Source organism: Schistocerca piceifrons, chromosome 9 (genome assembly GCF_021461385.2).
Source record: "Schistocerca piceifrons isolate TAMUIC-IGC-003096 chromosome 9, iqSchPice1.1, whole genome shotgun sequence".
Taxonomy (NCBI): domain Eukaryota; kingdom Metazoa; phylum Arthropoda; class Insecta; order Orthoptera; family Acrididae; genus Schistocerca; species Schistocerca piceifrons.
In genome coordinates this window covers 86615237-86629009 of record NC_060146.1, presented here as the reverse complement: position 1 = coordinate 86629009, position 13773 = coordinate 86615237, and the positions used below count along the sequence as shown (strand labels likewise).

The following is a 13773-nucleotide window of genomic DNA, read 5'->3' as shown; positions in this document are numbered from 1 at the left end:
TAGCCTTCAGTTCCTGGATGTCAGCAACTGGTGTGACGAAGACTCTGTCCAGAAAAAAGTCAAGAGGCGTAATATCTGGAGAGCGGGGCGGCCAGGGTGTTGGACCGTCCCTTCCAATCCACCGATCCGTAAACGTTTCATCCAGGAAGTCACGCACTATCAAAACGCAGTGGGGGAAGTGCTCCATCTTACTGGAAAAGTATCCATGGTTGATATTCTTCTAACTGTGGAGCGATGAACTGTTCCAAAATGTCTAAGTAAATGTTAGCAGTAATTGATTTTTCCGTGACGAAAAATGGTCCAAAAACATTGTTATTCGTGAGGCCGCACCAAACATTCACTTTTTCGCTGTCTCGCTGTATCTGTACAATAGCATGTGGAGACTCAGATCCCCATATACAGAAATTATGCCTATTTACCATTCCACTGACATGAATGGTGCATTCATCAGTAAAGTATATGAGATTTAAGTAATCATTAGTGCCATCAATCGTGTTGAGAATCTCAGTTGCAAATTCAGCATGTGTGAGCAAATCATTCTGTTGCAAGGCCTGCGTGATTTTCACTTTGTAAGCATGCGACCTAAGCCTTTAATGAAGAATCTTCACTACACTTGCTTGCGGTATTTGAAGTTCACATGATGCTTGATGAGTTGATTTAGACGTAATCCGGTGAAACGATTGCCAAACACGATCAACAGTTGCATCGCTTACATGAGGCCTGCCACTTCGAGGACGATCTTCAATGCTGCTTGTTTTGTTAAACTTTGCATACCATCTTTGTATTGATTTAACGTCAGGAGGGCTGTGTCCATAAGAAGCCTGAAATTTATGCTGAACACGGATGAGCGATTTTGTTTCGTGAAACCAAAGCACACATTGTGCTTTCTCCTGCTTCGATGCCATTTCACCAGCAAGTAACGTGACCTAACAGACTGTATCAGTGTTGTGGAGTACTAACACCATTTATTGGTCACAACAACTAGTAACACTAATATATGTAACGGCATCAAATGTAACTTATTATGTCAAACGGTTATTCTGTTATAAATTTTTATAATCAGGGCAAGACTTTGTGCTCACCCCGTACAACATGAACAGCAATGGTCCCAACACACTTCCCTGGGGCACACCTGAAGTTGCTTCTACATTTGACGATGACTCTCCATCCGAGATAATGTATTGTGTCCTCCCAACCTACAAGTCCTCAATCTAGTCACAAATTTCACTTAGTACCACATACGATCATACTTTTGACAATAATCATAGGTGCTGTTTCTCTACATCACTAGCACAATTACTTATTTCTTTCATCTTTTCAGTGGTACAAGGATTAAATTGTGACAATTCTCCTGGGTTTTCATGTGTAAAGGAACATTTGAAAATGGACTTAAGTATTTCAGCTTTTGCTTTACTAGCCTCAATTTCAGTACCTGTCTCATTCGCTAGGGACTGGACACTAACTTTGGTGCCACTAATAGCCTTTACATAAGACCAGAATTTCTTTCGGTTCTGTGAAAGATCACTTGACGATATTCTGCTACGATAGTCATTGATGGCATTACTCATTGCTCTCCTTGACAGCAATACACACTTCATTCAGTATCTCTCTATCTGTAGCCCTATGCTTTGTTTTACATCTGTTGTGCAGTAGTCTCTGTTTCTTCAGAAGTTTCTTTACAATGACTGTACACCGTGGAGGTTCCCTTCCATTATGAACTGTTCTCTTGGGTACATATTTATCCAGTGCATGGTCAACTATTCTTTTAATCTTGAGCCAGAGTTCCTGTACATGCTCCTGCCCTGTACTGAAAGTTTGTTTCGTCATTGAGATATGACACTGCTAATTTTTTATCTAGTTTACTGAACATATACATCTTTCCGCATGTTTTAGTTGTCCTTTGTACTATGGTAATCATTGTTGCCACAACCACGTCATTGGTCATTGATACCCGTGTCGATGTGGATATCCTGAAAAAGATCAGGCCTGTTTGTTGTCATTGGATCCAATGTATTTCCGTTGTGAGTGGGGTTCTAACAGTGTGTTCTATGTAGTTTTCAGAGAAGGCATTTAGTAAAGCTTCACAGGATGTCTTATCGTGCCCACCACTGACAAAATTGTAATTTTCCCAGTTAATTGTTAGATGATTACAGTCCCTACCGATTACAGTATGGTGAACTGAGGTTTATTCTGAAGTTTTCGGTTACATCAGGAGATGAGTCTGGTGGGCGATAGAAGGATCCAGTTATCATTTTATGCCCACCCCTGATACCATGTCTTGCCAAAACAATCTGAACGGCATCTCCAGTTTCTGTCTCTGTGGATTTGAGTTTCTTGTCTGCTGTGACAAGTACACTACCTCCATTTCCCATTTGCCTATCCTTTCAATATACTCTTAAATTTTCCCCCAAAATCTGACTGTTCAGGTAAAAAAAGTTTTCAAAAAGATCTCAAAGCTGTTCTACACCATGTAGGAATGAAAGTCAGTAGTAACTATCTCTGTGTGACATGTTTGGGCTCTTTCAGCCATTTATCTGAAATGACTTACTCATGGGAGCAGTCCTTTAATATCAATAAGATCTTTGAAAGGAAAAAATATTTGTTCATAAAATATGTGAGGCTGGTCCTACAGAACACTGTCACTCTCCTGTTACCATACTTTGTATTCCAACAGTTATGAATTATGTATCTGTGTCTCTGCACTCTCTGTCAGCAATAACATTAAAGAATGTGTTTCCTGGGAAGCAGTTCACAAACACTGCACAACAAACACTACACAAGAAATAAGGGAAACATCAACATTACAAGGTCACAGACTATCGAGAACAGGAAACTTTAGCAAAGTGAATGCCCTCAGATTTGTAATGAATTTCCTCTCTATTTTATCAATGACATTTACCAATTCCAATACAAAATTACGTGACAGGGTGACATAAATACTACAATATAAGAGTTTTATAATATGGACATTGTTTATTTTAATATCTAAGATTGTGACTATATCATTTGATATGAATAGTGCTAATTTTAGTATTTAAGACTGTAACTCTACCCTTTGATATGAGTGCACTAATATGACAATGACTATTTTGTGTAAAATGATCCGTGGTGAATAAATAAAAATTAAAACCTATTCTGTGTGTCCTCAGAGATGTCCAAAGACATTCTCTAAGATCTTTGACAAGAAGTAATTGAAGCATATGACAGTTGTTGGGAAGAATCTGAGTAGACGCTATCTGTGAGTGTGCCATTAGGATATTTTAAGTTATTGATTATTTCTGAACTCTTTCGTAGTTGTGCAGTCAGCTACAGAATTCTGAAAGCTGAGTGTTCCATTGCTCATACATGTTACATTAGCTTTTGCTCCTCGTTTTCCCAAATGATCAAATTTCTTTTGGGTGGTGGTGGTGGTGTCCTACAATGTCAGAATGTCAGTTTTTGACAAGATAGCATTTAAGGAGAAGTTGAGGGTAACAGTAGTTGCCTTTCCCTGTTCACAGATTCGTGATGTAACACTGTGTCTGTTTGCCAGCCTGGGAAATATTTGGTGCTTGATAGAGCTGTAAAATAATGAATGCCGGTGAGACTATAAAATTATTGTATTGATGGGTGTGTACATGTCAGTTTGTATTTTGTTTCTTGTGGGGAAAATGTGGCTTTTGATTTCTTCATGTCAGCTTGTTACAAACCCAGATTTCATTCTATATTTGAGGTTATCTTTATACTAAAATTCTGCTAAAGGCATTTCTTCAATATACAGTTTACATTGTGTATTTAGAGACTTCATGAGGCTCAATAACTGTCTTGTCAAGTTGGCAGCAACTTCCTCACAAACCTCTAGTAGGAGCCTCGAAGATTCCATAGTGTGGGGAGAAAAATTGTAAAATGAACCCAAAGAACTAGTTATTGGGAGGATGTTCGAGAATTATGAGTCATTGAAAGTTTTTACTGAAATGTAGGCAGTTTTGAAGAGCTATGTACATTGCTCAACCAAATATCAGTTGGTCACCCCTAGAATACACTCTGCTGTCTTAATTCTTTTTCTGTTGTTTCACTTGTCGGCATTTACCCACTGGCCTTATGTGTGATTATTGAGATTCCAGTTGTAGCTGTCTCCATTTATAGAGAGTTGTCAATTTTTGAAGATATTTTGACTGGTTACATTTCCATGCTGTATTAATGAAAAATTAATAGTGGCAATTACATCAACAGAAAGAAGAAGAATCAGTGCTATGAAGAACTGCTTTGATTTATCCATGTAATGACACAGCATGTGGAATGGGCCCTGCTGCCACGCTGCCTAGTTTTTTCAGGGGAAAATAAACGTTTAGCAGTGTTGAACTGATAAAATAATACTATTTAGATCTGTTTGCTTGCCAGAATAATGATTCATTGACATAAAATTGTCTGTATTTTTTAATGTTTGTAGAGTGTATTTGAAAGAATTCTAATTTATTGAATTACATGTTCTGTATTTCAGACTGGCTCAGCAGTTTTACTTACATATTCTTTTCCACTGCTATATTCTCAACAGAGATAATTTGCTTTACATTCTTACAAAAGCTTTCCTAAAGATCTTTTATTAATATACTCTCGCACCAAAGGACATCATCCACCCATTGAAACTTTCAAACATACAGGATATTTCCAAAGTCTGTCAATTGTTCATTTGAATTAAGATTATTGACAATCTAGCTCAGTGCTGTTTCTGTGGTGTTGTGTTACTTCCTTTTCACTAATCTTGAGTTAAGCCACATTGTGCCTGTGCAGTATGTCTGTCTACTGTGTTTTAACACATTTCTGTAAAGTTTTCATGCATGCCATAATGTTTAACAAACTCAAATGTGCCAGTTCGTTTACTCTCTCCTGCCAAATGTTGCAATGTTAGGTTACCAGTATCCCCTGCTAAGTACAACATAGGTCAGTTAGGTTCTCTTGTACAGATTGAACATTAATAAAACAGACAAACTGCAGGGACAGATTCCTGACCGAAAATAAAGGAAAACGGTCCTATGAATACTTGTCTGGACATGGGTTGCTGTCACGGTAGATGCCGCTGACGAAAAGAAGTTCCTCTGTCCACACGTCATGAGGTACTTGTGTGTTGCAGACTGTGCGATTGATGCAGTATACTGTAAGCAGCAGAATGGTCCGGTACTCGTGTCGTGAACAAATTATTTAATTGGATAGATAAAAAATCTACTCACCAAGTGGCGGCAGAACACATACATAAAAGACTGTTCTGATTGACAAGCTTTTGGAGCCAGTGGCTCCTTCTTCAGGCAGAAGGGTTGAAGGGGAAGGAAGAAGCATGAAAGAAAATAACTGGACAGGTTTAGGAAAGGGGCAGATTTCGGGAAAGTGACCCTGAACTGCAGGTCAGGGGAGACTTACCGTATGGGATGAGAAGGAAAGACTGATTGTTGGGGACTGCATTGGATGAGATTTGAAAACCTGAGAGCTTAAATGTGGAAAACAAGGTAATATGCAAGATGAAGATTACTACTACATCATCGTGCACGAGTTAATAAGAGTGAAAAGCTAAGTGCATTGTATGTAACAGAGGTGGAGGGGGAGTCGAAAATAGATGGGAAAGACAATGAAAAGAAAACTAAAACAGAGTGAAGCAAAGAATAGTTACAGTGAAGAAAAGCTGAGATGGAAGAAATTAATGTAAATTAAGGCCAGGTGGGTGGCGTTAACCAAGGACATGATGTAGTGCTAGTACCCGCCTGCGGAGTTATGAGAAACTAGTGTCTGGGTGAAGAATCCAAACAGTGCATATGGTGAAACAGGTGCCAAGATCATGAATGTCATGTTGTAGAGCATGCTCCGCAATAAAATATTGCGAGTTGCTAGTATACACCCTCTGCCTATGCCCATTCATCCTAATTGATAATTTTGTGGTAGTCATGCCGATGCAGAAGGCTGAACAGTGTTTACATGGTAGCTAGTATGTGACATGTTGTTTCGCAGGTGGCTCTCCCTATGATAGTACATGTTTCGCCAGTTACAGGGTGATTATTGGTAGTGGTAGAAGGGTGCATAGGGCAAGTCTTAAAGCGGGGACGGTCACAGGGGTAGGAGCCATAGAGTAGTGTTTCTCAGAACTTCGCAGGTGGGAACTAGCACTACAACATGTCATTAGTTCTCGCCACCCACCTGGCCTTAATTTACATTAATTTCTTCCATCTCAGCTTTTCTTCACTGTAACTACTCATTGCTTCACTTCGTTTTAGTTTTCTCTATCTTTGATTGTCTTTCCTGTCTATTTTTCACTGCCCACCTCTGTTACATACAATGCAGTTAGCTTTTCACTCTTACTAACGTGTGCATGATGTTTTAGTAGTAATCTCTGTCTTGCATATTACCCTGTCTTCAATCTTTAAGCTCTCAGTTTTCACATCTTGTCTGATGCAGTCCCCAACAGTCAGTCTTTCCTTCTCATCCCATACAGTAAGTCTCCCCTGACTCACAGTTCAGGGTGACTTTCCCAAAATCTACACCTTTTCCTAGACCTGTCCAGTCCTTTATCCCCACCCTTCTTCCTTCCCCTTCAACCCTTCTGCCTGAAGGAGGAGCCACTGGCTCCAAAAGCTTTCCAATCACAACAGTATTTTATATGTGTGTTCTGCTGCGACTTGGTGAGTAGATTTTTTACCTATCCAATTAAATAATTTTATCAATAATTGATTGTTTTTGTTATATTATTCCATGTGGCCATCATTCCTTCTTATTTAACCCTCTTGCCAGTCTTTGTTGTCGTCTGTCATGTTCAAACTGTCATCTGTTTCCTACTGTATGTGCTATTTCATCCGCTTATTTATCTGTATCACCCAGATTAATCATCACTTTGCCCCAACATCTTTTCTAATACTGATTTCCATGCTCATAGATGGGTCCATTTTCATTTTTATTTGCATAGTTATTTACGAATTTGCATTAAATGATTTAAGTTCATTACACTGCATGGCCTTCTCCCTATTGTCTTCTGCCGATTTATTTGCAGATTTGAGAGCGATTTTCTTTTCCACCATCCACTTGTCTTATTTATACATAATTCTTCCATGTTTTTCTGCATTTGTTTTTCGGCAAACCGCTCTGGTCGACTTTTATTGCTGTCACTTGTGTCGCTTTCAGTTTATCCAGTTTCTACCATTTCATCTGTTTTGACGACTTTCCTGATCGATTTTTTTCCTTTTATTATTTTTCATATCAATACAAATTGCCCACTCATTACCTCTTATTAACAATTTCCGTATGAATTTTTCTGACTTTTTTTCCTTGCTTTTCTTCCATTTTTCTATCTTTTCCACCCTCGGGGTGTGTTCCCTCAGGGGTATGGTAGTGGATCCAAGTTCCATCTGTAGCCATAAATAGGCACAAGAAATCTTGTCGCTCGCTCTGAAAATGATGGAACAAACGTTATTCAGACGTTTCCATTTTGATGCATTTCTGAAACTATATTAACAGTGACATGTGAAACAATCGGGTCTACTGCCGGATGTTTGTGTCGCTCTGGCCCAATATTTCAGCCACGTAACTCATTGCCTTCTTCAGGTGCTACCTGAGACTGCCGTGTTGGAGGATCTTGTCCAGTATTTATGCCCAGAGGGCACTGGGTGCTCCCTTTGCCGTCCACGCCCACCTGGCGCTGCTTGTTTCCCCAAGAAACAACACCTTACAAGCAGCGCCAGGTGGGCGTGGACCACGAACAGGGCCCCCGACACGAGACGGGCCTCAGACAGCGGCCACAACTGCAGATGGTGGACTAGGTGGGCGCGGACGTCCGTCGGAGCACCAGGGAAGTGCCAACACCTCAGGAGCAGCGCCAAGCGGGCGCGGACCACGAACAGAACGCCACATGCGGGTCCGGCCCCAGACAACTGCCACGACCACAGATGGTGGACGAGCTGGGCGCGGACATCCGTGGGAGCACCAGGGAGGGGTAAAAACCTCAGGAGCAGCACCTGGCGGGCACAGACAGCAAACGGAACGCCCGACACAGGACAGGCCTCAGAGAGCTGCCACAGATGGCGCCCAAGTCGGGCGCGGATGTCCGAGGGAACACTGGGGAAGAGACAACACATTACAAGCAGCGCCAGGCGGGTGCAGATGGCAAAGGGAGCACCCAGCGCCCTCTGGGCATAAATACTGGACAAGATCCTCCAGCACGGCAGTCTCAGGTAGCACCTGAAGAAGGCAACGAGTTACGTGGCCCAAATGTTGTGCCAGAGCGACACGAACATCCGGCAGTAGACCCGATTGTTCCACATGTCAAGATCTCGCCGGGAAAGCCTGAAGAGATATATTAAGAGTGTCTGCACTTATCTAACAGATAATTTTCTCTTCTCCACTTCCACTGTTAAAATGTGATAAGCCTGCTCAAATGACTTCCCTATGGCTTTAGCAGTTTATTGCTCTTGGTGAACAATCCTTCGTGACCTTTTTATATACTTTTACAATACTTTCTGGGCCAGTGGTAAATCTTATAATAGTGGCACAGCTCATCATTACATGGATCATCACCAGTGATGCCTTAATCAAATATAAACTTGTTAATTCCTTTTGCTTTCATGCCTTTTGTATGAAGTACTTAATCACTGCCTGAATTCCTCTCCCCTCTCCCCATCTCTCTTTTATCCACCTCTCGTCTCCCCATCTTCGCAAATCACTATATGGTAACAACAACAGAGAGAAGTCCTCACCGCAGAGCAATGATACATCACGTGTTAACTCAAAATGATGCTTTGCGAACTACACTCGTACTTGCTGAGGCCATCCTCCTTAATCTTGCTTCCTAGATAGAATCTGTTTACTCCTCCTGCTAGTGTGTGTTCCTAATTTTACTCTTGAGCAAATTGTCATTACCTGGTCTACTGTTTCTCAAAAACTTCGTCTTTACTTTGTTTAATTGTATTGTATTTTCTGTGAACTTTAGCATTGCCTGAAAATGATGGATATCTGATATTCAAAAATATTTTGAACAGGCTATACTTTTCTGCTGCAGCTTATTTTTTGTTTTAGGGGTAGCACTCTGATGAATAGTGAGTGCTGTTCCCCTCTTTAACGTTTTCACTGTAATGGGTCAGGGTGGGACAGCTATGGGAGGGACAGCTCCCATTGCCGGCAAAGCCCAGAGGAGACTCGTTTGGCCCCACCCACTTGTCGACTTGATTATTTTTCTCACCTTATTTTATTATTATCAGCCAAACTGATATCCATTAGATTTGTAGCCTTCTCTGTTTCACTGTTGTGAATCTTCTGGCTAGAAAGCATTCTTTACATTCAAACTGTCTTCGCCTTAAATCAGGTTGTTGGAGATCGAATGTAGGTAGGTTTTCTCTCATTGTAGATGAGCCCTGAGACACCTCTCTGACCCACATACCGATGACCTATACACACTTACTTCTTTTTTACATTGTTTCTCAGCTCTGGCATCAATGTTGCTTTCAAGGCCTCGATTTTACCACTGCTACATACTTTCATAATTCAATAAAATTTCTGCCTGACCTCAGAAACTCCAGATGAACTATCTCGTGACTGTGGAGCTGATGGCCTCATTGTTTAGTCCCTTAACCCCCAACTGATAAACCTAAGGACTGAGTAATCGAAGACAGTAAGGGGCAGGAAAAAGTTATGGAGAAAGGTGACAGGATTCGTATGCCATTAAACTGAAAAGCAGTTGTCAGTATATTTTAACAAACACATAATTGTTCTCATTGTCCAACATTTTTCTGTGTTACAGCATACTTTGGGAGATTATTATTATTATTATTATTATTATTATTAATACAATATGTTTATTGACTTTTTTAAGTTTTGAAATCTACAGATATATTACATTGTAGCGTATTTTACACTGCATAAAAGTCACAGTATTTTTGGTTCTAGATGAGTACAATGGTGCCCGTGCCCTTGGACTGTGTGTCAGCGGCCAGACAGTTGGTGAACTTTTGAGAAGAGTTGTCAGTGAAATGTACCCGATTTCAAAAAAGGTGATCCTTCTGATAGGAACAAATGATATGCTTAGGGTATGTATAGTGCAGACCATTGTCCATGCTTTCAGTTACTTGTGTGTTGATATCTTTTTATTCAAAGTTTTGAAGTCTTTTCTCACTAACAGACAATGAAGTCCCAGCAAAGCCTGCCATTAAAGAACATCAGTTTAGTGCTGTATTGCACAGTGCTGAAAATTACAAATGGTTACTATAGTGACTGATTGATTGAAGAAGTTTCAGGAAATTACTTACGTGATTTTAAGCCATCTATACTGCTGTATAAAGACAAGTTGTCACTTAATATTGTTACCAAAACTCTCAAAAAGTAATTGATCGATGTACTTCAAATTTCTACATGATATTCTAGTAAACATTTGGACTGGCGTAGGCTACTTATTTTTAATATATATTTACTATATAAACACAGAACTTTGTTAACAAACATCTCACAAAGTTCTTGACCAATATATTTCAAATTTTTGAATGACACAAATAAACATTCAGGTGAATGTAGGCTACATATATTTTTTTAACATGTGTGAAAAGGAAAGTGGCTACTCACCATATAGTGGAAATACTGAGTTGCAGACAGGCACAACAAAAAACTGTCACCAATATAGCTTTCGCCCAGTAAGGCCTTCGCCTTCGCCTTCGCCTTCAACACATACACACTCACGCAAACGCAACTCACACGCACGTGACTGCAGTATCGAGCAACTGAGGCTCCACTGTGACAGTGTGGCCTCACTTTCCGACAGCCTTTTTGGTGTGCCTAACTGCGACTCAGTATCTCCGCTATTTGGTGAGAAGCAACTTTGGTTTTCACAATATTGCGCATTCCATCCTGGGTTTTCCATTGTTTGATTTAATATGTGTGTTATATAAAGACTTTGTAATGGCCACGCCTCGGGTCAAGAGATCTGCGGATGTTGAAGTTGGATTGGTCAGGCAGTGAAATTACGGTGTGTCTGGCGATTGAGCTTGTAAGGCAGGGGAGCATTTGTTTCTTACATGTGAAGGTACCAAAGTAACAGTGGTTTCTGAAATAACATTTTATTAATGTGTTTGCTACAGTGAATACTGCCTTCCCTGGTGGCCAGGAAACAGGTTGGGCTACTTCCCTAGGTGTTGGCGAAGATGTCTGATGCGACACCCAAACAACTTGTGTATCGTGTGGCAGATCGATACCCTGACTGACAACGAATCAGTGCAGGGCGGCAGCGGGATCCCATGTGGCGACCTGCAGACACCCGGCAGTGAAATTGAAGTTGTCGGTAGACTCAAAAAGGGATGCGTGCTTACATCATCTGTACCTACCCAGCGTACGGGCAGGTAGGTGGTACATGCACAACCTGGGAGTCAGCACTCAGGTGCCCACCCAACAAGAAGGAGAGTAGCTTGCTGTTGATCAGCTAACCCTTCACCACAGAACTTCCTCATAGGTCTGCATCTTCTACCAGTAACGGCTGCGACCTATCAAATACGACGGCGTGGAGCAACGAAGTCCACCCACAGCCAGTAGACTGCAGTTTCAAAGTTGAAGTCCTCAGACAGGCAGTAAGCAGCATATCACGCTTCTCCAGCAGTGCTGACCTGTAACTTGTAAAACTGTCACTCTGTAGGGGGTCGGTGATGCAGACGGAACGAACAGACATGCTGAGAATGAACTGTCCGAAACGGGTATCTAAAGCCATATATCTCATCACTATAGTAGGTTAGGCAGCCATTTGTTCTCTGGGAGCGATCATACGGCATCATTTGTGCCCCTTTCTATAGCTGTGCTTGCCATGTAGCAAAGAGGTACGGGTTTTGCCCTGCTTTTGCAATACTGGCACTCCTTGTGTGTTCTAGGTTATGGTCGTGAAACACAGTCTGAGTTGGACATGGTACTTTACCATCTGTGTCGAACAGTAACTTCAAAAATGTGTTAGCGCAGCATTCCTGTGCATTCACCCTGAATTTTTGGTTGCTGTCACCCTAGAGCAATTTCATGTACATAGGCTATACTTACAAAAGTTTAACATTTAGCAATTATTGTGTAACAAATCTCAAGAGTAGGTTTACTGCTCATTACCACTCCACTCCTTAAAATCTAATTTTAATCTCTAATTACTATAATCTGGTAATAAGTATTAAGCCTAGCCCTTATTGTTTACATATGCCATGAAGCCGTACCGTGGCGATTTGATGAAGTGGTAGGTCTGAAGGACTGGCAACTTTTAAACGTCAATTGTAGATAGAGTGTATGTGTTGCTGTAAGAAACATGGCTATGTTAGTAGTTGGAACTCTGATAGTAATGTTCCGACACTGTTGTGCTCACAAATTTTGAATATGCCTGAACTTCTGTTTTGTTGTAATATATCCTTCTTCCTCAGTGACTAGCTCATCGATCAAGTGTAAGAATTCTGTATTAAAGATATCATTAAGGACTCTGGATCATTCCATGTCAGTTGAACCAGGGGCTCCAGCTCATAGTCTCAGATTTGACTGAAATTCAGTACACTAATTCTACCATGTGTGGAACACTAGTGTATAAAGTATTTGTTTCTGCTGCCAGTTAGTTCCAGAATTATGACATGTGAAAGAAAGTGGTGTAACCCAGAAATTGCAACCCGCATCTGGCAATCTATCTTCAGACCCAACTTCAGGTCTTAATAACTTTGGAACTATTCCTCACAGTCAAGTGAAATTTTTACAACCTACTAACATCCATTTAGAGAACACAGTCCATGAATCATAACACCAACATATTTCTGAGGGAAAATAAAAAATTCCAAAATATGATTAAAAAAATGTAATACATTGTTGTTGTTGTTGTTGTCTTCAGTCCTGAGACTGGTTTGATGCAGCTCTCCATGCTACTCTATCCTGTGCAAGCTTCTTCATCTCCCAGTACTTACTGCAACCTACATCCTTCTGAATCTGCTTAGTGTATTCATCTCTTGGTCTCCTTCTATGATTTTTACCCTCCACACTGCCCTCCAATGCTAAATTTGTGATCCCTTGATGCCTCAGAACATGTCCTACCAACCGGTCCCTTCTTCTTGTCAAGTTGTGCCACAAACTCCTCTTCTCCCCAGTTCTATTCAATACCTCCTCCCCCCCTGCGGGTCCGGGGTAAGAATGGGCCCGAGGTATTCCTGCCTGTCGTAAGAGGCGACTAAAAGGAGTTTCAACCATTTTGGCCTTCAATTTGATGGTCCCCATTGGGGTTTGACCTCCATTTTTCAAAATTCTACAGAAGTACGAGCCTTTTGGGGAAGGACACCTTACGTGGTGTATCATCGGTCCTCAGTGCACTAAGACCTTGGCACTCATCATCGTAACGGCGTCGTAACTGCACTCACTGTTCATCAATTTGGGCCTAAACACCTGATGGGTTGCACAAGCTTCGCCCATAGTGCGTCCCCATCTGCACCTACGATCCTGATGGACTTTCCATGGCACCTGAAATCCAGCACGGTAGCCAGCCCGTTGTGGTGGGGTCGTCATGTACCCTCTAGTTTGTAGCCCCCTGACAACACAGGGATCGTACTGCCGATACCTGAGCTGCACCCTCCCCACGTAAGCCAAGGAGTAGATGCCCATCTACCTGGGGCATCAGGACTCCCGGCAACGGTCATCCTGCCAGGTGGCTCTTGCTGAGGCTGGGTGGCGCCCGTGGGGAGAGCCCCTGGTCGGAGTGGGTGGTATCGGGGCGGACGTTTCGCGGATGAAACATCAACATGCATCAGGTCGCTCTGCAGCCGCGTCTTCTAAGAGGAAAGGTTC

General features: G+C 41.5%; 1 protein-coding gene across 2 annotated transcripts in view; it reads left to right on the top strand.

Moving 5' to 3' along the window:
• The window catches only part of LOC124717263, a 137368-nt gene that overhangs the window by 62638 nt on the left and 60957 nt on the right, over window positions 1-13773 (top strand). Inside the window, exon 4 of one of the 2 annotated variants that reach the window (XM_047244071.1) lies at window positions 9895-9998. In XM_047244071.1, the coding sequence (XP_047100027.1) occupies window positions 9895-9998 (104 nt within the window). Of the gene's footprint in view, window positions 1-9894; window positions 10035-13773 lie in introns of both variants that reach the window. The other variant, XM_047244070.1, reaches the window with a different exon arrangement.